The 26826-nt window shown below is 39.6% G+C and overlaps 1 protein-coding gene across 1 annotated transcript; it reads right to left on the bottom strand.

Annotated features, from left to right (window-relative positions):
• Positions 1-1084: 1084 nt before the first annotated feature.
• On the bottom strand, positions 1085-26661 carry ZNF614 (zinc finger protein 614). Its single transcript, XM_061386362.1, has 5 exons — positions 23746-26661; positions 8450-8657; positions 5795-5921; positions 5209-5304; positions 1085-4873 (listed from the first exon to the last, which is right to left on the bottom strand). The coding sequence occupies exons 2-5, from the start codon at positions 8462-8464 to the stop codon at positions 3357-3359; spliced, it is 1755 nt and encodes a 584-aa protein (XP_061242346.1). The 5' UTR covers positions 8465-8657; positions 23746-26661; the 3' UTR covers positions 1085-3356.
• Positions 26662-26826: the final 165 nt, after the last annotated feature.

Here is a 26826-nt window from a genome sequence, read left to right as displayed (position 1 = left end):
CACAACTAAGACCCCACGCTACCAAAAAAAACCACTCCAATAAATTTTAGGTATCATGTTCAGTGTGCTTTTCAGGGGGGCAGGACTGAATCTAGAGTGTAAAAATTAATAAAATGTTTTTGGAGTACAACTTGCAATTGCTCAGTTTAAATCTTTCATTCTTCTAAAGGCACCAATCAACAGAAATTCAGAAATTATCGTTGTGAGAACAAACATGCACAAGGATATTTATGGCATCAATTTTGACAACTTTAAGGAAGTAAGAAATCTTGTGATCATTACATAAACTTACTCTTGTATCTCTGCATTCATACCTTTGGATAGTGCCCCAGCATGACTCTGATGAATATGTCCGATGGGACAATAGCAAGCTTGATGCAGAGGGAAGAAAGACTTGCTCACTGAAGCATGTTCTACTCTCTTGGAGCTCTCCTAACACATTGTAATAGAGCCCAGGCTAGGCACAGGATGAGATACTATGTGAAAAGTCACCCCACCCATTCCAGGGATGATATTTCCAGATATGTGGAAAAAAGCCATCTAGATCATGTAGCCACCAGTCAGGACAGCCCACACTAGACAATTTAACTCTCAATCCACGTACTAGAGAATTAATAATTAATGTTTGCTGTCTTTAGATATTTTTAGGGAGGTAGATTTGCAATGCAGTCAAAGGTAACTAAAACCAATAGGAGTGTACATTAGTAGGTGATGGGTTAAATAAATCATGGGATGGATCTTCATAAACACTATAGACATAAAAAGAATGAAGAAGCTCGTGATTGGTACAGATACTAAGGAAAACAGTACACAGGTTCCTCAAAAAATGAAAAATAGGAGTACCATAAGATTTAGCAATTTGGGTATATATCTGGAAAAAAATAAGAACTCTAACTTGAAAAGATATGTTGTTACAATCAGTGTTCAGGGCAGTGTTATTTACAACAGCCATGACATGGAAACAGTCTTAAGTGTTCCTTGTCAGATGAATGGATAAAGAAATTCAACCATAAAAAGAAGGAAATCTTTCCATTTGCAACCATGAGGGATATTAAGTGAAATAAATCAAGCTAAGAAAGCTGAATATTCTATGATCTCTTTTATTTGTAGAAACCTCCCCCCAAAAACCCAAACTTATAAATAATAACAGACTGTGTGCCAGAAGCTGAAAGAAGGGTGGGAGGGCAGAAATGGTGAAGGTCGTCAAACGGTACAAACGTCGTTATAAGTCCAATAATAATAACAGGATTGAAAATCATTAGCTATGAGGGAAATGCAAGCTCAAGATCAGATATGACTACAAACCTAATAGAATGGGTAATGTAACATATCACAATACCAAGTGCTGGTAAGGATGAACAATTGAATCATGTGTTGCTAGCAGAATGACTAAAATACACTTAAAATACCAAATGCCAGAGAGGATGTGGAACAAGTGGATATCATACACTGCTGGTGAGAATGTAAAACGGTAAAGTCACTCTGGAAGTGAGTTTGGTAGTTTCTTTTAAAGCTAAACACAACTTTCTTTATGTCCCAATAATCATACACCTGAATATATATTACAGAGGAATGAAAATTTATGTCCATCCAAAACCCTGGATGCAGATGTATAGCACCTTTCTTTATAAAAGTTGAAACCAGGAAACAATACAAACTTATCTGAAGAGTGAATGGATAAACAAACTGGTACATCCAATAATGTATACTACTCAGTAATAAAAATAAAGCAATTCAACTCAAAAAAGTCTTAAGAGCAATTTCCTGAGGGACAAAAACAGATTACATGGCCCTTATTAATAAAAAATTATAAATTTGTATCAATAAATACAACATAATGTTTAAAATCCGGTTATAAAAATTAATTTCATAAATGACAAAATTATATTGATGGGAAACTGACACATAGTTGCCAGAGGTAGGTTTGGATAGAAGGAGTGACCATAAGAAGGTAGCTTGAGGGTGTCTGTGTTGATTAAAGTTTTACATTCTGGAGATAGCAGTTACACAAAATCTATGAATGTAATAAAGCAGCTTAGAATTCCAAAAAAAAACTATTTAAAAATTCATGTAAAAAATCTAGGGAAATCTAAATTCCAAAGGTTAAGAGTTAATGGTTACATAAAATGTTTTTACGGGGATAAGTTATATAAGGGATATGAGGGAATTTTCTGGACTACTTTTGCATTTTCTTATAAGTTAAAAATGATCTCAAGTTATCCATTTTATAAAAACAACTTTGAAGGTGGTTTTATAAAATATTTGGTTTTATTTATAAACTTAGTTAAGCAAGCTGCAAATGTGTGTACCTATTCCATTTCCTTTTTAAAACACTTGCAGTAACAATGATAAAAGCAAACAACTTTTATTTAAAACTATGGAATTACTGGAACTTCCCTGGTGGTTCAGTGGTTAAGACTTTGCCTTCCAATGCAGGGGGTGTGGGTTTGATACCTGATTTGGGAGCTAAGATCTCACATCCCTTGCAAAAAAACAAGCAATACTGTAGCAAATTCAACTAGAGTTGGGAGATGGTCCACATTTAAAAAAACACACACACAAAATTATGGAATTATTCACAAGGAAATCAGAAACAAGACTCAGGTGCATCATCTGATGTCTGATGAGGTTACATTTGTAACAAAAAGCACTCAAACGTTTATTATTTTCATAAAAATTCATTCCTTTGTAAGCCCACTGATATTTAACTAAAGGTACTCTACCTTTAGCATGTTCCTAAAAGTTTTAATTTCTATGTGATTCCCTGACAAATGATGAAGCAGAATGCTTCACTGAAATCTTGCCATATATACTGTCCTCTTAAAAATATTTCTCCAGTGTGACCTCTGACATTCACTGAGGTCTTCTTTCTGGGTAAAGACATTCCCATGGTCATCGTATTTCTTTTTTCTTTTCTAAATCATACTTCTACAATGAGTTCACTGATGATCAACAACAATCCCTGATAATAAAGTCTATCTTCCCACTGATGACTTTTCTAGTCTCTGCATTCACAAAATTTGTCCAAGTGTATATGGAATGTATACTTTTCAGACATATAATGAAGCCAGAAAGTTTTTCCCAAGGCATCTCCACCCTGAACGTATCAAGGGCTTTTCCAACATGTTTTCACTAACAGAAAATGTGAGGTAGGATCATTAAGGCACTATTGCATTCACGATATTCACTGGATTTATCTCTGGGGCAAACCCTTTCATCTCCTCATGGTCCCCCATCTGATAACAACAGGTCATCCCATGACTACATTCTGCTCTGCTAGAAGCACTGATGCTTAAAGTCTTAGCTGTCACAGAAGGCATTTCCCCAATCATTGCATTAATGGGGCTTTGGTTCACTCATAAAAAATGATCTGGGACTCTGTTAAAGGCATTTCCAACTTGACTGGATCTACCCATTTCTCTGATGTGCATTTTCTTATGTTTCACAAGATTTGACAAGTGGGAGAAGGCTTTCTCACAATCACTGCACCCATATGGTCTCTCTCCTGTGTGAGTCCTTTGATGGACATTGAGTACTGACTTTGTGGTGAAGGCTTTTCCACATTCATCACACTCATAGGGTTTCTCTCCTATGTGAATTCTCTGATGGGTAATGAGACCATACTTGTGGGAATAGGATTTTCCACACTCAGTACATACAAAGGGAGTCTTTCCCGTGTGACACCTCTCATGTTGTATGAGGCATATCTTCTGACTGAAGGCTTTACCACACTCATTGCACTCATAGGGTTTCTCTCCTGTGTGAGTTCGTTGGTGTATAATGAGAGTGAGCTTTGTGGTGAAGCCTTTCCCGCATTCGTTACACCGGTAAGATTTCTCTCCCGTGTGAGTTCGCTGGTGTACCATGAGATTACTCTTCACAGTGAAGCCTTTCCCACATTCACCACATATGTAAGATTTCTCCCCTGTGTGAGATCGCAGGTGTACCGTGAGATTACTCTTCACAGCGAAATCTTTCCCACATTCACTGCACAAATATGGCCTCTCTCCAGTATGAGTTCGCTGGTGTACAGCAAGATAGCGCTTCATGGTGAAGCCTTTCCCACACTCACTGCATACATAGGGTTTCTCCCCCGTGTGGGTGCGCTGATGCACAGTGAGATTACTCTTCCCGGAGAATCCTTTTCCACATTCACCACATACGTAAGGTTTCTCTCCACTATGAGTTTGCTGATGTGCAATCAGATAGCGCTTCATGGTGAAGCCTTTTCCACACTCACTGCATACATAGGCTTTCTCTCCTGTGCAGGTTTGGTGATGTACAGGGGAGCTGCTCTTCACAGTACAGCCTTTTCTGGGCTCACTGGTTAAGTGGGGTGTGTCTTGTGTTTGAGTTTTCTGATGTTTAGTTAATGTGACATTTCTGGAGAAGGATTTCTCACATGGATTACCCCCACTGGGTTTCTCTCCAGTATGAACACTCTCATGAGAAATAAGCTGAGATTTCCTGCTGCATGGCTTCTCACTTTCAACACAGGCTAGAGATTTCTCTATTTTGTGAGTCCTCTGATGCTTAAGGAATTGGAATTGAGTGCTAATGTGTTCTGTACTTTCAGGAAATATAATTCCAGAATACAACTGTCCACAATCACTATGTAGAAAGGATTTCTCATCTCCATTAAACTCCACAGGGTTCTTTATTCCATAGCTGCTCTTCTGGTTAATTAAACTTAAGCTTGATTCCAAAGCTTTTCTATGTAAGTTAAATATACGATCTTGAATTAGGGTGAAATGTGTTTTGCTCAGATGAACACTCTTTCTAAATGCATTCTGTTCACTGCACTGTTGCATGCTCTTCAGAAATCTTTGGTTTCGAGAGTGCTCTGGCAAATAACTGTCACCTTTCCGGATTCCTAAGAAAAAAGGAAATGATAAATTATTTCATGAGACTGGTATGGGATGAAAGGCTTAAAAAATGACATGGTGTGTGGGGGTGCTCTTTATTATCTACCATGTAATCCCAGTATAAAAGTATAAAGATGTATGAGGAAGTGAATGAATATCAGATCCAAAAAGAGACAAGGAATATATTTAAAGCTAAATACCCAGAAAGAGTTCTCATCTGGATAGATGAATATGGCGAACAGCTGTTGAGCATCAGTCACCCTCACAGCTGTGACTCCTTCTCTAGAAAAAACTGGAATATGACTTCCTTGGTCACTACCATTGCTGATTCTAACTCACTCACCTGGACAAATTCTATTCCGCATTTCATTTTCTATTATGCATGGTTCTCTTCCATGTTCCAACTTGGAAAGCATATCTGGTTTGGTACCTTGATATCCTGATCATGAGAAATGATAAAAGACTTAGATGCAAGAACTGGGTTATGGTATGTCAAGATGGGAAAATACTGCATTTTATTTATTTAACATTTACTGAATTTTTAACTTTACTGGATTCCTATTAAGCATATCACATTTTATTGGATTCTACTTTTTTAATTGGAGTATAATTGCTTTACAATGTTGTGTTAGTTTCTGCAGTACAACGTGAAATCACCTATATGGATACATATATACCCCCTTTCTCTTAAGCCTCCCTCTCCCCTTACCTCCACCTATGCCAAATACTGCATTTTAGAAACAAAATTTCTTGTATGCAAAGCAAATGTTCTCTTTCAGGGTACAGGAGATTACACCTCTTTGGAGCCAGACAGGGAACAAAAACATCTAACTCTTTGGAAGACCACAGGGACTGCAAAGCTTTCATCAGGTGATGGAGAAAAGTCCAGTGACTCGACACTCATAAATGACACTGGGAGTCATCCTTACCCAGTGACACCAAATTGTTATAGTTCTCCAACATCACATCCCAGTATAGGTCTCTCTGAGCAGAATCCAGGAGCTGCCACTCCTCCCAGTTGAACTCCACAGCCACATCTTCCAGTGTCAGCAATTCCTGTAATAATAAAGTCCTGTATGATGTGAATTCCTTTCATCAATATGGAAAAAACATGAGAGAAGTTATTCTGATTTTCACCATACCTCCTGCATAAATATACTTTTCTCAAATACATTTCAGTTAAAAACAAAATCCTATCTTTCTATGTATACATTTTAGCACCTACCTATTTGCATAATATCCAAATGACATCAGGACAAATAAAACAGTCCTACATTACCATGAAACTTCACAGCCAATATAAGAATCAACTCTGAACAGACTCCACATCTGAAATTTACAAGATAATGTTTTTAATACATGTAAAAAATAGCAGAAACTATACAAGATACATCTGCAGCAAAGAAAAAAAATAAGTTGATTAGGAAGATTTGAAAACAAAAACAAAGAAAAAATATAGTAATGAATCAGTATCTCAACATCTAAAGGTGAAAATTTTCAAAACTGATTAAACTCTCCAAACCCCAGGCTCAGGAATCCCAACAAATTCCAAGCAGGAAATCTCTAGGTAGGGACATCAGACTAAAACTATAATACACAAATACAAAAGGGAACTATAAAAGCAACCAGACACAAAAGATAGATGACCTACAACAGAACTCAAAAAACAGAATATTATCTTCAAAGTTCTGATTTTTGTGCCAAAAAGTCAGACATGAAGTCACTTGGTACCGAAACACAGGACTCCATAGAGTCCTGGGCAGCATTCTCTCCTTCCAGCCACACTGTATGACAGTACTCAGGAGTACTGCTAACCAAGAAAGCTCACCTAAAGTCCAGTGTCCAGAATTTTTATTGAGGCTCCCTTATATATGTATGATTTACTGAATCACTGACCACATGGCTGAACCCCACAACCCTCTATTCACACAGCTGGTCTTTGGGGCATGGACAGCCCTCGCCTTGAATTGTCTTATTAGCACAAATCCTCTAGGGCCCACATGAGTCACCTCATACATAAACTATAAAGTGTGGTTGCAGTGGTCTGGGATGAAAAACAAGACACTCCTAACACACGGGTAATTCCAAGGCTTTAGAGATCACCTCCCAGAAATTAGGGACAAAAGTTAGTCAAATTCCTTACTACACACTAGGTATTCACGCCCCCACGAGGTACCCTTCCCTTGAGCATGGGCTGAAATGCTTCTAAAAAACAAAATGCAGCAAAAATGCTGTGATACCAATTTTAATATATATATTTTTTTGGTCTGCATGGTATGTGGGATTTAGTTCCCTCACCAGGGCTTGAACCCATGCCCCCCTACAATGGAAGTGTGGAGTCTTAACCTCTGAACCACCAGGAAAATCAAGACATGCATTTTTAAATTAGGCTATATATATGATTTCCATCTTGCTCACAGAATCTGTCTGTTGATGACTTTGATGAAACAAGATGGCACGTTGGGAGGCCCATGTGAAAAGGAACTCATAGTGGTCTTACATGAGCAGACAGACAGAATCTAAGGCTCTCATTTGATTTCTGGAAATGAATTCTGCCAGTAACTATGTAAGTGAACTCAAAGTGTATCCATCCCCAGCTGAGTCTTGGATCATGGTCAAGGAGTACTGAGCTATTATCAGTGAAGCTTGCATATTTCACGCTGAATCTATTTCTCAAACTCAGCATCTCCACCACTGTTCACCAAAACATAGGTTGGATTATGTTATTTTCTCATTTCAAAGGTTAAATATTTCACTTCTATCAAACTCCAATGACTGTTTTATTGAGAAATAACTGACATATATCACCATATAAATTTAAGATGTAAAGCATGATGATATGATTTACATATATTGTGAAATCACTATCACAACAGTTCAGTCAACATCTATCTTCTCGCGTAGATACAACAAAAAGAAAAGGAAAAAGCTTTTCTCCCTGTGATGAGAACTCAGGATTTGCTCTTAACCACTTTCTTATATATCATACAGCAGTGTTAGCTATAGCCATCATGTTGTTCATTACATCCATAGTACTTATCTTACAACTTGCTTTCTTGAGTATGATTATGAAACTCACGGAATTTTATATACCTATATAGGTAATGCTCTTCAGTAAATTGCATTCATCTTTCTTTTACATGCATGATTGGTACCAGGCCAGGGAGGAGCCCCTCAGAGTCGGCAATGTTGTTAGGAGTATCACCCCATATACTTAAGTGACATAGACCATTGAATCCCCCAGAGAGCTGATCTGCTCTCTCCTCATAGTCAACACATATCATGGAGCTTTTCATGTTTTTCTGGTTGTGATGTCTGCTAAGATAATAAAAAGTGACAGCTGATGCAATCCACAGGCTCCACCACAGTCACACATTCTCTTCTAATACTAGTCATCTGATGTGATCCCTATGAACAATACATTCCTGATTCACTTTGTCCTGATTCTGAATTCAGAGTCCAAATTAATTTCTCCCCAGAACCCAATCATCCCCAATTAATACTTTGTTTAGTTGAGCTATTATTTTTTTTCAGCTTACCACAAATCTATTAGACAATAAAGGAAAGATATAACAAAAAATCACCTGGGCCTTGATCATCTTCTGTGCTCAGGAAATAGTAACATGGATTCTGACTTCTGTCTCTTCTGCATTTACTGTGTCATTCTTAAAGACAGAAATCTTGGCATTCACTTAAAGATGTCCCCTGGAACGATGATATCCAACTCCAAGAACCTCCTCTTTCTTCCCTAATTCCTTGACTTGATCACTCTTTCTCCTGGAGAGCCTGGACCTGTGGGCCGAAAAGCAAACTGACTTTGAGTGTACATTTCCTCTTGGCCCAAACACTGTCACTGTGGATATGCACTTATCCTTAAAGGGACCTCAGTATTTCCAGCTGTTCCTTTATTTGCTACCTAGAGGCTTTCATACTCTGATACAATAAGACAAGGTTAGGAATGGGTGAAAGGTGTGGCTTTCTTATGGAAAGAGGAAGTGGCATGAATATTAAAGGGGAAGAGGGAAAGCATAGGCAGAGCATGATGCCTCAGAGCCTGATGAAAGCTCAGGGCAGATCAAGTTTATGGAAGAGAACACACGGAAGGTTCCAAGAATCTGGACACTCCATCTGTGAAATGCACGTGTACCCTTGCACCACTTCAAAAAGTTTTATAAGCTCAGTGGGTACACACACCTCAGTTTCAAGAGGATACCATGAAGTTGATCTTTAAGGTTGTCTTACTTCTCTTTGTGTATTAAAAGGATTAACCTTGCCCAACAGAGGTTGAGCTTTGCCCTTAGTTCCTGGGAGGAAACCTCTAAGCCTTCAGAATGTCAGGCCTGATTAAGAATGGCTTTGTTTACCTGAGAGGCTAGGGCCATACAGTCTATGCTAATCATGTGGTGAATGCTTATGGTGTGAATTAGAATATGCTATGCTAATTATGGTGAATGCTTATACTAATCTAGTTCAATGTTTACTTTAAAGCCATGGTAATAATTCCAGAAAAACATCTATTTCTGCTTTATTGACTATGCCAAAGCCTTTGACAGTGTGGATCACAATAAACTGGAAAATTCTGAAAGAGATGGGAATACCAGACCACCTGACCTGCCTCTTAAGAAACCTGCACGCAGGTCAGGAAGCAACAGTTAGAACTGGACATGGAACAACAGACTGGTTCCAAATCCGGAAAGGAGTACATCAAGGCTGTATATTGTCACCCTGCTATTTAACTTCTTTGCAGCGTACATCATGAGAAATGCTGGGCTGGAGGAAGCACAAGCTAGAATCAAGATTGCCGGGAGAAATATCAGTAACCTCAGATATGCAGATGACACCAACCTTATGGTAGAAAGTGAAGAAGAACCAAAGAGCCTCTTGATGAAAGTGAAAGATGAGAGTGAAAAGTTGCCTTAAAGCTCAACATTCAGAAAACTAAGATCATGGCATCCAGTGCCATCACTTCATGGCAAATAGATGGGGAAACAGTGGAAACAGTGTCAGACTTTATTTTTCTGGGCTCCAAAATCACTGCAGATGGTGACTGCAGCCATGAAATTAAAAGACGCTTACTCCTTGGAAGGAAAATTATGACCAACCTAGACAGCATATTAAAAAGCAGAGACATTACTTTGCCAACAAAGGTCCGTCTAATCAAGGCTATGGTTTTACCAGTGGTCATGTATGGATGTGAGTTGGACTATAAGGAAAGCTGAGAGCAGAACTGATGCTTTTGAACTGTGGTGTTGGAGAAGACTCTTGAGAGTCCCTTGGACTGCAAGGAGGTCCAACAGTCCATCCTAAAGGAGATCAGCCCTGGATGTTCATTGGAAGGACGGATACTGAAGCTGAAACTCCAATACTTTGGCCACCTGATGCAAAGAGCTGACTCATTGGAAAAGACCCTGATGCTGGGAAAGATCGAGGGCAGGAGGAGAAGGGGGCAACAGAGGATGAGATGGTTGGATGGCATCACCGACTCGATGGGCGTGGGTTTGGGTAGACTCCGGGAGTTGGTGATGGACAGGGAGGCCTGGCGTGCCACAGTTCATGGGGTCGCAAAGAGTCAGACACGACTGAGCGACTGAACTGAACTGAACTGAATGAATGCCAGGCTGGATGAACCACAAGCTGGAATCAAGATTACTAAGAGATATATCAACAACCTCAGATATGCAGATATCACTCTAATGGCAGAAAGGGAAGAGGAACTAAAAAGCCTCTTGATGAGGGTGAAAGAGAAGAGTGAAAAAGCTGGCTTGAAACTCAAAATTAAAAAAACTAAGATCATGGCACCCACTCCCATCGCTTTACTACAAATAGAAGGGGGAAAAGTGGAAGTGGTGACAGATTTTCTTTTCTTGGGCTCCAAAATCACTGCAGGTGCTGACTGCAGCCAGGAAATGATGCGAGTTAGCCTATATAAATTAAAGAATGCTGAGTGCCAAAGAACTGATACTTATGAATTGTGATGCTGGAAAAGACTGTTTTGAGAGTCCCTTGGACAGCAAGGAGATCAAACCAGTCAATCCTAAAGGAAATCGACCCTGAATATTTATTGGAAGGACTGTTGCTGAAGCTCCAATACTTTGGCCACCTGATGTGAAGAGCTGACTCATTGGAAAAGACCCTGATGCCAGGAAAGATTGAAGGCAAAAGGAGTAGGGGGTGACAGAGGATAAGATGTTTAGACAGCATCACCAACTCAATGGACATGAATGTGAGCAAACTCCAGGAGATACTGGAGGACAGAGGAATCTGGTGGGCTATAGCCCATGGGGTTGCAAAGAGTTGGACACTTCTTAGCCTCTGAATGATAACAACAACACAGTCAGATGATCTTCAACGAAGGTGCAAGATTAGAGCAATGAGGGAAAAGATGGTCTTTCCAACAAATATACTGAAACAACTGAATATCCAACTCCAGTTAAATAATAATAGATAATAAGTTTAAATGCAATCGCTAAAAATACAAACTACTTCCAGAAATTGAGAAATAAGCCACAGGCTTGGAGAAAACATTTGCAAGAGATATATCTGATAAAGGACTGCTATCCAAAATATACAAAGAACTCTTAAAAACTCAACAATAAGGAAACACAAATACAGGCAAAAGACCTGAACTGACACCTTACCAAAGAAGATACACAGATAGCAAATAAGCAAATGAAAATGTTTAATTGGGAAACTACATCATATGTAATTAGGAAATAACAAATTAAAGAACAATGAGATACCATTACCTACCTATTGGAATAACCAAAATTCAAAATAATGACTACACCAAATGCTGAAGAGTACATGAAGCAACAGATTTATTGCTTATGGGAAGGCAAAATGTTACAGCCACTCTGGTAGACAGTTTGGCAGTTTCCTACAAAACTGTATATATACTCTGAAAATGTATGTCTGGACAGAAACCTGATCTTAGGTATATATCGCAAACTTATCCATCCAATGAGTGAACATTATTCAGCACTAAGAAGAAATCAGCTATCAAACCATGAAAAAACAAGGAGCCTAAAATACCTATTATTAAGTGAAAGAAGCCAATGTAAAAAGGCTATTCACTATACAATTCCAACTACTGTAAATGACATTCTGGAAAAGGCAAAGCTAAGGAGACAGTAAAAAGATCAGTAGTTGCCAAGAGTTGGAGGGAAGGTAGGATGAACAAGCAGAATCCAGAGGGCTTTTTTAGAGCAGTACAACTATTCTGTATAACACTAAAGGGTGGACACATGTCGTTTTACATTTGCCAAGACACAAACACATATAACACCAAGAGTGAACCCTAATGCGAGTTATTTATTTTGAGTGATAATGAGTCAGTACATAAACTGACTATAACAAATTCACCACTCTGTGCCAGGAGCCGGCATATTGCATATTGAGTGCATATTGCATATTGAGTGCAGCACTTTCCACAGCATCATCTTTCAGGATCTGGAATAGCTCAACTGGAATTCTATCACTGCCGGGAGCCAGCCTGAGGAGCTCCACCCATGACAAAGGTCATGAGGAAGGCGGCTCGGCATACGCAAAGGTGGGATCGAGCCTTAGGAGTCCCCCTGGAAATTCTCGAGCATCTACCCCCAAAACCAGAGTCTGCCTACTTTCTGCTTTGTGCTTTCACCTACACCTCTGACTTTACGGGGGGCTGTCCCCCACTACCTCTCTCTGAAAAAGAGTTAGCTTACAGCTCCAGTTAATAATTCCTGGGTGTGACAGTGTTTAACCTACTAACTCCTTTGGAAATCCTCTAGCCTGCCTGAATAGGTTTTTCCAGCCACATGTGATTGTTCAGAGCCTCCCAACTGTGAGAGGCAGGAGATGTTCTAAACTGTCTAAACACAGATTCCTTTGAGTAGTTAAAAGATTGATTAGAAATTCCACTGTGTCCTTGGCAGTGTATTGATTGATATAATGGGTGTATAGAAATGTAAATAGTGGCCTCAATGTTTGTAACCTTGGACCCTTGAGTTAATTCTTTTCTTGATTGAGCCCACCTCACCTTTGCCCTATAGGAATGCAGCTTTGTCCAATGCTTTTTCGGAGGCTGGTGCCTGACTTTGGAATAATCACCTTCGGAGAAAGAGAAGTTTCTTAAAATGTTAACAGGCCTCTGGCCAGAAGATGATGTAATTCACCTGAACTTTTGCATATGATAAGTTTGAAAGCCTGGCTACGATTAGGACCAGGAACTGCTGTCCCTGCATGACTCCACCCCTTCCCCCATTATCCTCTATGCACAACTTAAGGTATAAAAACTACTTTGGAAAATAAAGTGCGGGCCTTGTTCACCCAAACTTGGTCTCCCCGTGTGGCTCTCTCTCCCACATTCTGGCTGAGTCTCCATCTGGAGCACGGAACCCGCCATGCTTGCTAATTATGCCTGGGCTTCTAAGATCCGACCCGGGAGGCCTCACTGTCTCCTCTCCTTTGGGAGAACGGAAGGATGCCTGCGGCCTAAGTAAGTGGTGCAAATTTCTTGTCTTGAAGTTTTATTGGTCTCCCGCGTAAACCAAGCTACTCAGCCTCTTTTCTCCACTGAATTTCCTCAATGAGCTATCCTCATTCTATTACTCTTTATATCTTTGATAAATATTTAAGTAAATAGGTCGCCTATGCCGTCTCTCCTTTGAATACCCTGGATCAGCCGGGGCTGGACCCCGGCAACTCTGGGGCAGGATGCTGACAGTGGGGAAGGCTGCATATGTTGGGGCACAGAGGTATGGTATTCATAGCTTAAGGTGAACGATGTCAGATTCATGATCTCTGAAGATTTAGCTTCAGGATCAGGGACCAGGCTTGATCACTCAAGAGCTTTTGTGTAGCAGTTTTATTCAAGTCTGAAAAGGGAGAGACATAGACACCCGAAGGGGGATGCAGAGTGCCCCCTAGCTAGTCTTATTAAGGCCTTATATACTTTCACCAGACCCACTCCCACAACATACATCTTACATTAACAAGATTAGAACAATAGAAAGATCTCACCAGACCTACTCCCACAATATACATCTTAAGATAACAAGATTAGTCAGAAGGTTCTTTTAAGGAGAAACATACCCTCAAGATACATTGTTATACTGACTAAGACAAAGCAATGTAGAAAATAACATTTGTCCTTTACTCCTTGAGAGCTCCAGACCCCTTTCTCCTCCTCAGGGTCAGTGGGTGTGTGTGGGGGGGAACCCTGGACTTCTTATCAACCTGCCTAGGAATTGACTCTCTCAGTTTCCCTACTGCACTTCCCACTCAATGTTACTGTGAATCTAAAACTGCTCTTAAAATATAAAGTCATATCCTTATCTATTTATATCTATATACACACAGTTTTCAGAAAATACATGAGGAATTTCTCGTGACCTTGGATTAGGCAGAGAAGTCTTACACAACACCGTATCAGCAAACCATAAAAGAAGACAACTGATAAACTGGACTTGTATTACCTTTTGCACATCAAAAGACACTATAAAGCTAAAGGAAAAGGTAGGCTACAAGTTGAGAAAGAAAATTTGCAAACCATTTATCTGATAAAGGACTTCTATGCACAATAGCCAAACAACTCAAAAAACTCAGTTTGTTAACCAAACAACCCATTTTTAGAAAAGGGGAAAGACTTGGATAGTTTCCTTGAAAGAAGGAAACTACACAACTAAGGAAACTATAAGCAAAGTGAAAAGACAGCCTTCAGAATGGGAGAAAAAATAGCAAATGAAGCAACTGACAAAGAATCCCAAAAATATACAAACAGCTCATGCAGCTCAACTCCAGAAAAATAAATGACCCAATCAAAAAACAGGTCAAAGAACTAAACAGACATTTCTCCAAAGAAGACATACAGATGGCTAACAAACACTTGAAAAGATGCTCAACATCACTCATTACCAGAGAAATGCAAATCAAAACCACAATGAAGTACCATCTCACACCAGTCAGAATGGCTGCTATCAAAAAGTCTACAAACAATAAATGCTGGAGAGGGTGTGGAGAAAAGGGAACCCTCTTACACTATTGGTGGGAATGCAAACTTAGCCACTATGGAGAACAGTGTGCAGATTCCTTAAAAAACGGACCCAGCAATCCCACTGCTGGGCATACACACCAAGGAAACCAGAATTGAAAGAGACACGTGTACCCCAATGTTCATCGCAGCACTGTTTACAATAGGCAGGACGTGGAAGCAACCTAGATGTCCATCAGCAGACGAGTGGGTAAGAAAGCTGTGGTACATACAAATACATAATGGAATATTACTCAGCTATTAAAAAGAACGCATTTGAATCAGTTCTAATGAGGTGGATGAAACTGGAGCCTATTATACAGAGCGAAGTCAGTCAGAAAGAAAAACACCAATACAGTATATTAACACATATATATGAAATTTAGAAAGATGGTAATGACGACCCTATATGCGAAACAGCAAAAGAGATACAGATATAAAGAACAGACTTTTGGACTCTGTGGGAGAAGGCGAGGGTGGGATATTTGAGAGAATAGCATTGAAACATGTATATTACCATATGTGAAATAGATCACCAGTCCAAGTTTGATGCATGAAACAGGGCGCTCAGGGCCGGTGCACTGGGACAACCCAGACATGGGATGGGGAGGGAGGTGGGTTCAGGATGGGGGACACATGTACACCCATGGCTGATTCCTATCAATGTATGGCAAAACCCACCACAACGTTGTAATTAGCCTCCAATTAAAATAAATAATTTTTTTAAAAAAACATTTCAGATAAAAATGCTCAAAAGAATAGGAATAGGCAGATACTTAACATGAAAAAATAATACATTTGAATCAGACATTCCCACTGAAGTCAGGAACAAGACCAGATGCCCACTGTCAGTACTGTTACTGAGCATTATACTGGAGTTCATTTAATTCAAATATTTAGTGGGCATATACTCTGTGACAAGCACTATTTCATTTTCTTCTTTGTAACAAAGCAGATAACAAAGTAACAAAAGTCTCTGAATTTATGGGATTGATATTCTGGGACCCATAGACTATGTTAGATAAAAAAGAAATAATTGGGGTATAATAAATATTGCTATTGGTAGATGATATAATTGTATATATGGAAAACCTAAGAAAATCAACTGAGTAACTACTATCAGTTCAATTCAGTCACTCAGTCGTGTCCGACTCTTTGCGACCCCATGAATCCCAGCACGCCAGGCCTCCCTGTCCATCACCAACTCCCAGAGTTCACTCAAACTCACGTCCATCGAGTCAGTGATGCCATCCAGCCATCTCATCCTCTGTCGTCCCCTTCTCCTCCTGCCCCCAATCCCTGCCAGCATCAGATCTTTTCCAATGAGTCAAATCTTCCCATTAGGTGGCCAAAGTAAAAGTACTGGAGTTTCAGCTTTAGCATCATTCCTTCTAAGAACACCCAGGGCTGATCTTTAGAATGGACTGGTTGGATCCCCTTGCAGTCCAAGGGACTCTCAAGAGTCTTCTCCAACACCACAGATCAAAAGCATCAATTCTTCAGCGCTCAGCTTTCTTCACAGTCCAACTTTCACATCCATACATGACTACAGGAAAAACCATAGCCTTGACTAGACGGACCTTTGTTGGAAAAGTAATGTCTCTGCTTTTGAATATGCTATCTAGGTTGGTCATAACTTTCCTTCCAAGGAGTAAGCATCTTTTAATTTCATGGCTGCAGTCACCATTTGCAGTGATTTTATAATTTGGTAAGGCACTGGAATTAAAAACTTAATATGCAGAAATCATTAGATGTTGTTATGTATATGATCTGAATCATTAAGAGTGGAAAGTAGATAATATGTCACTTAAAAATATCTAACACTAACCAATACTAAGTAATAAATGTGGAAAAATAGGAACAAAACTTTAGAATACATACTAATGAAGAACACAAAAGAAGATTTGGCCAAATGAAAAAATTAAATCATTTTCTTGGATGCAAAAAAAAGGGAAAAGACTTGGATATTACACTAAAGAAGACCTATGAATGTCTATAAACACATGAAAAGATGATCAACGTTACTTGTCACTAGGGAAACTAAGACGATGGTGAAATTCTACTACATGCCAACTAGAAAGATGATAATAGAAAGACTAATAATTGTAAATGCTGATGAGAATGAGGAGAAATTAGAACTCATACAATAATGGTAAACTGGTATAGGCACGTTTGAAACTCTGTAAAACACATACTTAGGAACCAGTCATTCCACTCAGAGGAATCTAACAGAAATGAAAACATTTTCAACTTGTACCTGAATGTATGTAGCAACATTATTCATCATGGTCTCAAACGGAAAATAATTCCAATAACTGATTTTACATATGAAATGCATTATATACATTCAATAGATCATTCGTGAATAGAATTGAAGAGAATATTTCCCAGTTCATTATATGAGGCCATTTAGTTTTTAAAAATGCAATTCCATCTAGTCATAATTTCAGAAGTTTTTCTGTAGAAACTGACAGCCTGATCTTTAAATACAAATAGCAGTGTAAAAGGTCTAGAACAGGAAAAAAAAAAAAAAAAAAAACCTGTGAAAAAGAACAAAGTTGGTGGGTTGACACTACCTGACTTCAAGAATTTATATCAAGCTACAGTAATCATGGAAAAAGCAAGGGAGTTCCAGAAAAACATCTCTTTCTGCTTTATTGACTATGCCAAAGCCTTTGACTGTGTGGGTCACAATAAACTGTGGAAAATTCTGAAAGAGATGGGAATACCAGACCACCTGATCTTCCTCTTGAGAAATCTGTATGCAAGTCAGGAAGCAACAGTTAGAACTGGACATAGAACAACAGACTGGTTCCAAATAGGAAAAGGAGTACCTCAAGGCTGTATACTGTCACCCTACTTATTTAACTTATATGCACGGTACATCATGAGAAACGCTCGACTGGAAGAAACACAAGCTGGAATCAAGATTGCTGGGAGAAATATCAATAACCTCAGATATGCAGATGACACCACCCTTATGGCAGAAAGTAAACAGGAACTAAAAAGCCTCTTGATGAAACTGAAAGTGGAGAGTGAAAAAGTTGGCTTAAAGCTCAACATTCAGAAAACGAAGATCATGGCATCCGGTCCCATCACTTCATGGGAAATAAATGGGGAAACAGTGTCAGACTTTATTTTTTGGGGCTCCAAAATCACTGCAGATGGTGACTGCAACCATGAAATTAAAAGACGCTTACTCCTTGGAAGGAAAGTTATGACCAACCTAGATAGCATATTCAAAAGCAGAGACATTATTTTGCCAACAAAGGTTCATCTAGTCAAGGCTATGGTTTTTCCTGTGGTCATGTATGGATGTGAAAGTTGGACTGTGAAGAAGGCTGAGCGCTGAAGTAATTGATGCTTTTGAACTGTGGTGTTGGAGAAGACTCTTGAGAGTCCCTAGGACTGCAAGGAGATCCAACCAGTCCATTCTGAAGGAGATCAGCCCTGGGATTTCTTTGGAAGGAATGATGCTAAAGCTGAAACTCCAGTACTTTGGCCACCTCATGTGAAGAGTTGACTCATTGGAAAAGACTGATGCTGGCAGGGATTGGGGGCAAGAGAAGGGGGCGACAGAGGATGAGATGGCTGGATGGCATCACCAACTCGATGGACGTGAGTCTGGGTGAACTCTGGGAGTTGGTGATGGACAGGGAGGCCTGGCGTGCTGCGATTCATGGGGTCACAAAGAGTCGGACACGACTGAGCGACTGAACTGAACTGAACAGTAGTCAAGACAGGGTGATATCCATGTCAATGTAGACAAATGAGTGGAGCAGAATAGAGTTCAGAAAAGACCTACATATATATGGCCAACTGACATTTTTAAAAAGGAGCAAAGACAATAGAGTGGAGAAAAGCCTTTTCAACAAATGTTTTCTGGAACAAACATACATTTATATCAAAAAGAAAGGAATTTGGATCCATATGAGAGTCAATTCCTAGGTAGGTTGATAAGAAGTCTGGGGTCCCAGAGGAAGAGACAGGGGTCTGGAGTTGTGAAGGAGGAGAAAAGGACAAAGGCTTTTTTTCTATATTGCTTTGTCTTAGTCAACATAACAATGTATCCTGCTTGAGGACATGTTTCTCCTTCTTGAGAATCTTCTGACTAATCCTGTCATCTTAAAATGTATATGATGGCAGAGTCTGGTAAGACCTTTCTATTGTTAGTTCTAATCCCATTATCTTAACATGGAAATTGTGGGAGTGGGTCTGATAAGATCTTTACAATCTTGAGACATTCTTTTGATTTACTATAATAACCAATTGAAAAAAGTATGTAACTCCCTTGCCAAGACTAGCAAGGGGGGCACTCTCCGCCCCCTTCTGATATCTATGTCAGAGGCTTTCTCTGTCCTCTTGCTTTAATAAAACTCTGCTACACAAAAACTCTTGAGTGATCAAGCCTGGTCTCTGGTCCCAAAGCTAAATCTTCTTTTCTGGAGATCACAAATCCAACATCGTTCACCATAAGTTATCACATACATTACACCAGATACATAACTCAAAATGTATAATAAGCCTAATGGAATAATAGGTTCATATTTCATAATGAAATAACAGTAAACCTAAATGAACATGCCCAAAAAACTCCAAAACTTCTAGAAGAGAAAAACTGGTGAAAATCCTCTGAATTTGTAGTTAGGTATAGCTGTACCTAGATTCTTAGGTACAACATCAAAAGAATAAGTCCTTAAAAAAAGTTTAGACACTGGACTACATAAAAACTAAATCCTTCTGCTGTTCAAAACATATTGTTAAAGAGAATACTGAAAGTCAAGTCAAAGACCAGGAGAAAATCTTTGAAAAGCAAGTAACTGGTAAAGGAAGAATCTGTATTCAGAATATACAGAGAATTCTCAAAAATCAATAAGAAAACACAAGAAAATTGCAAAAGACTTGAACAGATACTTCAAGGAAGATATATGGATGGCCACTAAGCACATGAAACAATGATCAGGATTATTAGCCATCACTAGCTAAATAAACTTTAAAACCACAAGTTACTGTTCCATACCTATTAGAATTAAAAAGAAAAACTATACAAAATGTGGAGACACCCAACAGCCACCCATCTGTTTCTCCTGGATATAAAGTACAGCCATTTCAGAGAACAGTTTAGCAGTTTCTTGAAAAGTTAGATATACACCTACCACAGGATTTAGCCATTCAACCCCTGGGAATTTACTCAGGAGAAAGACAAACATATTATATAGACTTGAACATGAGTGTTCACAGAAGCTTTATCTGTAATAGCTAAAAACTGGAAACACAACTAGCCACCAACAGGTGAATTAATGAATGAACTAATCATTCCTTTCCACAATGGAATACAAACCAACAAAAAGGAACTGTGGATACACATAAGGATGAATTTCAAAATATTCAAGAAAATTAGAGATATCAAGGGAACATTTCATGCAAAGACAGGCTCAATAAAGGACAGAAATGGTATGGACCTAACAGAAGCAGAAGATATTAAGAAGAGCTGGCAAAAATACACAGAAGAACTATACAAAAAAGATCTTCATGACCCAGATAATCACGATGGTGTGATCATTCACCTAGAGCCAGACATCCTGAAATGCGAAGTCGAGTGGGCCTTAGGAAGCTAGTGGAGGTGATGGAATTCCAGTTGAGCTATTTCAAATCCTAAAAGATATTGCTGTGAAAGTGCTGCACTCAATATGTCAGAAAATTTGGAAAACTCAGCAGTGGCCACAGGATTGGAAAAGATCAGTTTTCATTCCAATCCCAAAGAAAGGCAATGCCAAAGAATGCTCAAACTACCACACAATTGCACTCATCTCATACGCTAGTAAAGTGATGCTTAAAATTCTCCAAGCCAGGCATCAGCAATACGTGAACCATGAACTTCCAGATGTTCAAGCTAGTTTTAGAAAAGGCAGAGGAACCAGAGATCAAATTCCCAACATCCGTGGGATCACTGAAACAGCAAGAGAGTTCCAGAAAAATATCCATTTCTGCTTTATTGACTACGCCAAAGCTTTTGACTGCGTGGATCACAATAAACTGTGGAAAATTCTAAAAGAAATGGGAATACCAGACCACCTGACCTGCCTCTTGAGAAACCTATATGCAGGTCAGGAAGCAACAGTTAGAACTGGACATGGCCAGGTTCGATGCATGATATAGGATGCTTGGGGCTGGTGCACTGGGATGACCCAGAGGGATGGTATGGGGAGGGAGGTGGGAGGGGGGTCAGGATGGGGAACACGTGTACATGCGCGGCGGATTCATGTTGATGTATGGCAAAACCAATACAATATTGTAAAGTAATTAACCTTCAATTAAAATAAATTTATATTAAAAAAAAAAAAAACTGGACATGGAACAACGGACTGGTTCCAAATAAGAAAAGGAGTACGTCAAGTTTGTATATTGTCACTCTGCTTATAACTCATATGCAAAGTACATCATGAGAAACACTGGGCTGGAAGAAGCACAAGCTGGAATCAAGATTGCCAGGAGAAATATCAATAACCTCAGATATGCAGATGACACCACCCTTATGGCAGAAAGTGAAGAGGAACTCAAAAGCCTCTTGATGAAAGTGAAAGAGGAGAGTGCAAAAGTTGGCTTAAAGCTCAACATTCAGAAAACTAAGATCATGGCATCCAGTCCCATAACTTCATGGCAAATAAATGGGGAAACAGTGGTTAACTTTATTTGGGGGGGGCTCCAAAATCACTGCAGATGGTGACTGCAGCCATGAAATTAAAAGATGTTTACTCCTTGGAAGAAAAGTTATGACCAACCTAGACAGCATATTAAAAGAGACATTACTTTGCCAACAAAGGTCCGTCTAGTCAAGGCTATGGTGTTTCCAGTAGTCATGCATGGATGTGAGTTGGACTATAAAGAAAGCTGAGCACCAAAGAATTGATGCTTTTGAACTGCGGTGTTGGAGAAGACTCTTGAGAGTCCCTTGGACTGCAAGGAGATCCAACCTGTTCATCCTAGAGGAAATCAGTCCTGAATATTCATTGGAAGGACTGATACTAAAGCTGAAACTCCAATGCTTTGGCCACCTGATGCGAAGAACTGAATCACTGGGAAAAACTCTGATGCTGGGAAAGATTGAAGGCAGGAGAAGAAGGGAACGACAGAGGATGAGATGGTTGGATGGCATCACCGGCTCAATGGACATGAGTCTGAGTAAACTTCGGGAGTTGGTGATGGACAGGAAGGCCTGGCATGCTGCAGTCCATGGGGTCACAAAGAGTCGGACTCAACTGAGCGACTGAACTGAACTGAATGCTGATGAAACAAGTTAGTATGAAAATGAATGTACACTGTATGATTCAATTTACATAAACTTTTTAAAAATATAAAGTAACCTATTGTAATGTAGAATAGATTGGTGGTTGAATAGATCAGTGGTTGCTTGGGGAGGTGTGCGGAATATGACAGGCAGAGATTAAAAGGAACACAATGAAACTTCTCAAGAAGACAGGTTATGTTCACTGTCTTCATGGTGTTGATACTTTCATAAGTATATGGGAGTGGAAATTTGAGTGCACAGAGGATCAAGGAAAATTTCTGGGGTGAGAAATGTTTTAAAATTGAACTGTGTAACTCTAGAAATTCAGAGTACTGAAGTGTATATTTGTACTTAGTGACTTTTCAGCAAATAAAACTACAATTAAAAAAAGACTTCCTTTTCTACAGTAAAAAAAAAACAAACCAACCAAAGAAAGAACCCATCAACTGAAATTTCCAAAAAAGGTCAAGGAAAAGAGTTCACCAAGAAATAAAAGTAGCCAGAAATCTCGGGGAGAGAAAAAAAAGGCGCCATAAATTTTTAAGTGAAGTGGTAGAATCAGAAAGTAATCAGAAAGTCAAAATGGATTAATGAAATTATAATCGAATACTTTTGAATACTGTATGTCAACACTACCTCCATTAATGAATACATTTGATTCCAGACACCATGCCAGTGGTTCACCAACCTGAGCTGATACTACTGGAACTATTTTTAAAAAGTATAAATATCTCAGATGTAAATATGTTGAGAACAGAGAAATTAAGTGATACAGTCACCTATCATGCTTACACAGATAATCCAAAATGTTAAAAAAAAAATCTTTGATATAAAACCGCCTATTAAAAAAATTCGCACTGCAGAACAGAATATAGGGTAAGGGAGAAGCTTTTACTTGAGTAAGAATGACCTTAAGCGGAAATATCCAAAAGTATAATAAACCTGGAGGCAAGAGGAATGGAAACTGTATTAGATTACATTAAAAACAGTAAATTTATAACTACATCAACCACACTGAAATTGGTGAGGACGGTGAGAACAGTGGTGATGCGGGGAGCCAAAGTTTTTAGTAGGGTCCTTGAGGACAGACTACAAGGAGAGAATTGTACTCGGATTAACTGGGGAAATGCAGTCTTCAAGTCTGTTTACGGCATTTGACCCTGAGCCTACGGATTCTCCAGGGACCCCGGGCCTTCTCAAATACTGAAAGCCCCCACCAGGCCATCTAAATGCCAGATTAAACTCCAAACATGACCAGGAAACCAAGCGACAGCCCCTAACCCAGGTGTCTCTAACAGAGTCGCAGGTTAACCAGGACGAGACATCGCGTTCACCGATACAAACTTTCATCACAGTTCGCAATCACGGAGCCCCACAAGCAAAGCGATCCAAACCCTGACTGAGTCGGACCTTCGGTCAATGATTTCTTCAGACTCTTAATCACAGATTGCCAAAGGCCTCATCATTAACTCCGAGAAGTCTCTGAGGCCGAATCTAAATAAAATCCCAATTACGGTCCTTCACACATGCTCCGGTTTCACAGACCCCACAGGCCGTGAATACAAGCCCAGAACCCGACTCACCTGATCCCAAACCCGTCCAGACACCACTGGCAGCAACAGAATGCTGGAGCCCACTTTCTCTACCGACGCTTTCACAGTCCCTTGGGACGCCTACCTGCTGGTTCAGGTTATCAGCCGACGACCTTGGAGCGCTGCCGGGATTTCCGGATTCCGTCAGCAGACTCCGCTTTATGACGTAACATGGCCCCACCCACCTCGGCGTTTTTGACGAGACAGGCCGTGGGAAGAAATTGAAATCATTCCTGGCACCCTAAATGCTTTTACCTCCTGGTTGCAAGGAATAACCAACCATTCTGTACTAACTGCGTTAAGATTTCAGAGGTCAATGTCGTTCCAAGGCCAACGTGGCGAGTTCAGCCGCCTGAGGAAAAAAGAAAACTTTAGAGCTGGAGTCCGACGGGCGCGGCCATCTTAGAAGGCAGGTGTCCGTACGACGGAAAGGGCTCAGGCGCCCGGTGACTTGGGAAGATTAAAGATAGAAGCCGATACCTTTCTGGAGAGGCAGCGGCCACTGAGTTGACAAAAGTAGTGGTCACTTATAATCTTAGGTTTGTGGAGACAGCAGTTAAATGTGGGGTGGGTAAAGGCTTATGTAGTTTATTAGAATTAACAGCTTTTGTAGAGGTGTGCATGCAGAGTCACTTCAGTCGTGTCCGACTCTTTGCGATCCCATGGCCTGTAGCCCGCCAGGTTCTTTTGTCCATGGGATTCTCCAAGCAAGAATACAGGAGTGGCTTCCCATGCCCTTCTTCGGGGGACTGTCCAGACCCAGGGATCGAACCTTGGGCATCTGCATTTCAAGCAGATTGTTTACCTCTAGTTCAGTCGCTCAGTTGTGTCCGCCTCTTTGCCACCGGCTAAACCAGGGGTAATAGCTAAAGGTACATCTCGATTAAAAAAAAAAAAAAAAAGCTAATGGACACATAGCGACATCTAGTGGGTAAGGGGATGAGGTGAAAATGTGTGAACTACGTGTTTTAAAAAGTAAATGGTGACAGTGGGGCATTTGAGAATGTAAAATTATAAGATAATGCAATTATCATACTTGGCATAGTTCACAAATGAAAAAAAAACCATGCTTTAAAATGTTATTTTTATGTAGGCATGGGAAGTTTAATTCTAGAGGGTTTAAAGATTTTTAGAAGGCAACCTAGATCCAATTTAAATTTTTCATTCTTTGACCAAGCAATTCTAATTCCAACAATTTATTTGGTAAAAAGTTTTACTAACCACAGAGGCTTTTGTAGTAAACAAAGGAAAAGCCTAAGTGTACTGTAAAGATGCTTTGGTAAATTATGGGCTATCCACTCAGTATAACAGTATATAACATTTAAAGATTGTTAGTATAAATAAGGAAAATGGTTTTTACAGTAGTCATGTATGGATATGAGAGTTGGACTATAAAGAAAGCTGAGCACCAAAGAATTGATGCTTTTGAACTGTGGCGTTGCAGAAGACTCTCGAGAATCCCTTGGACTGCAAGGAGATCCAACCAGATGATCCTAAAGGAAATCAGTCCTGAATATTCATTGGAATGACTAATGCTGAAGCTGAAACTCCAATACTTTGGCCACCTGATGCAAAGAACTGACCCATTTGAAAAGACCCTGATGCTAGGAAAGATTGAAGGCAGGAGGAGAAGGGGACGACAGAGAATGAGATGATTAGATGGCATTACTGACTCAATGGACATGAATTTGAGTAAACTCTGGGAGTTGGTGATGGACAAGGAGGCCTGGCTTGCTGCAGTCCCTGGGGTTGCAAAGAGTTGGACACAACTGAGCAACTGAACTGAACTGTTTTTGAAAATTCTGATTGGTTAAATATTTAGCTTGCATTATTTTAGGGTTTGTGCTTATGAGTAGAGAATATCATAAATTTTCACATTCCCAGTTTTTGCAATTCTTCATTGTTAGTATCTTTGTATAGTAATTATGTTTTACTTTATTATAAAAACAGACCCATTTTAGAAAAGTTTTAGAATACTGAATGCTGTAGCTGTTCATAATAAATACAGACTTGTCTCATTTTTCTTTTGTAAAAAATATACTTACCCGCATTTAAAATTTGGAGAATACATCGTTAACAGTGTTTTGCTCTTAGGTACAATATGGGTGACAAAATTTGTTTATATATGCTTTTTAATTTTTAGGTATTAAGAATTTGTTTTCGTAATTTCTTAATAGTATTACATTCCCTTCAGGGATTAAATTTCAGCCCTATTCACCTGAGATGTCAAACTCTGAAAGGTGAGTTGAACATGTGGTCCAGAGAACTCGGGGCAGCCCATTCTGTGACTCTGACTGATCAGTTTCAGGAATGAGTGGCTGTGACCCTGCCATGGCAGCATGTGTAGGTTCACTGAAGGACAAGTAGTAGAAAGGATCTGAGGACCTGGTAGGTGGGGCCCTCATGTCTGATACCTTGTTGTAGAATATCTGCCCAGAATCCATCCTGTGACAGTGTGGGGTGGGAGTGGCTGCACTAATCCGGGATTTAGGGCAGAGCTGTTCAAATTTAAGTATAGATCAGAAAGGTCATTTTATAAACCCAGAGTCTGGGGTCCCCAGTCTCACAGGTTCTGGTTTGGGTCTGCAGTGTGACTGAAGAGCTTGCATCTTTTACAAGCCTCTCAGAGAATCCTGAGGCAGGAAGCCCAGAGAAAACACTTAGAAAAACATCTAGAGTGCTCTTGGCTCACAACAGATCTTGTTGGCTCCCCCTGGTACATTTAGGTGTTGATTCAAATTACATTTGCCCAGAAGAGCCTTCGTTGGAAACACTTTCTAAAATAGCTTCCCCATGACAGCGTATGTACTAGCCTTAATATTTCTCCAAAACATTTATCAGAACTGATATTCTGATGTATATTTACTCAGTCACCTTCACTAGACTGTATGCTCCACGAAGGCCGTGGCTTTGCCTGTTTTGTTCTGATGAGTCTCCAGTGACTAAAACAGTGTCTGGCCAAATGTAGATGCTTAACAAATATTTTTAAAGGAATGAATTACTCACCATGCAGTTGCATATTGAATACTGCCACAATACTGTATGGCAAATGTCCTTTTCTTTTTCCCCTAA

Source organism: Bos javanicus, chromosome 18 (genome assembly GCF_032452875.1).
Source record: "Bos javanicus breed banteng chromosome 18, ARS-OSU_banteng_1.0, whole genome shotgun sequence".
Lineage (NCBI taxonomy): Eukaryota > Metazoa > Chordata > Mammalia > Artiodactyla > Bovidae > Bos > Bos javanicus.
This window is presented reverse-complemented; position numbering and strand designations above follow the sequence as displayed.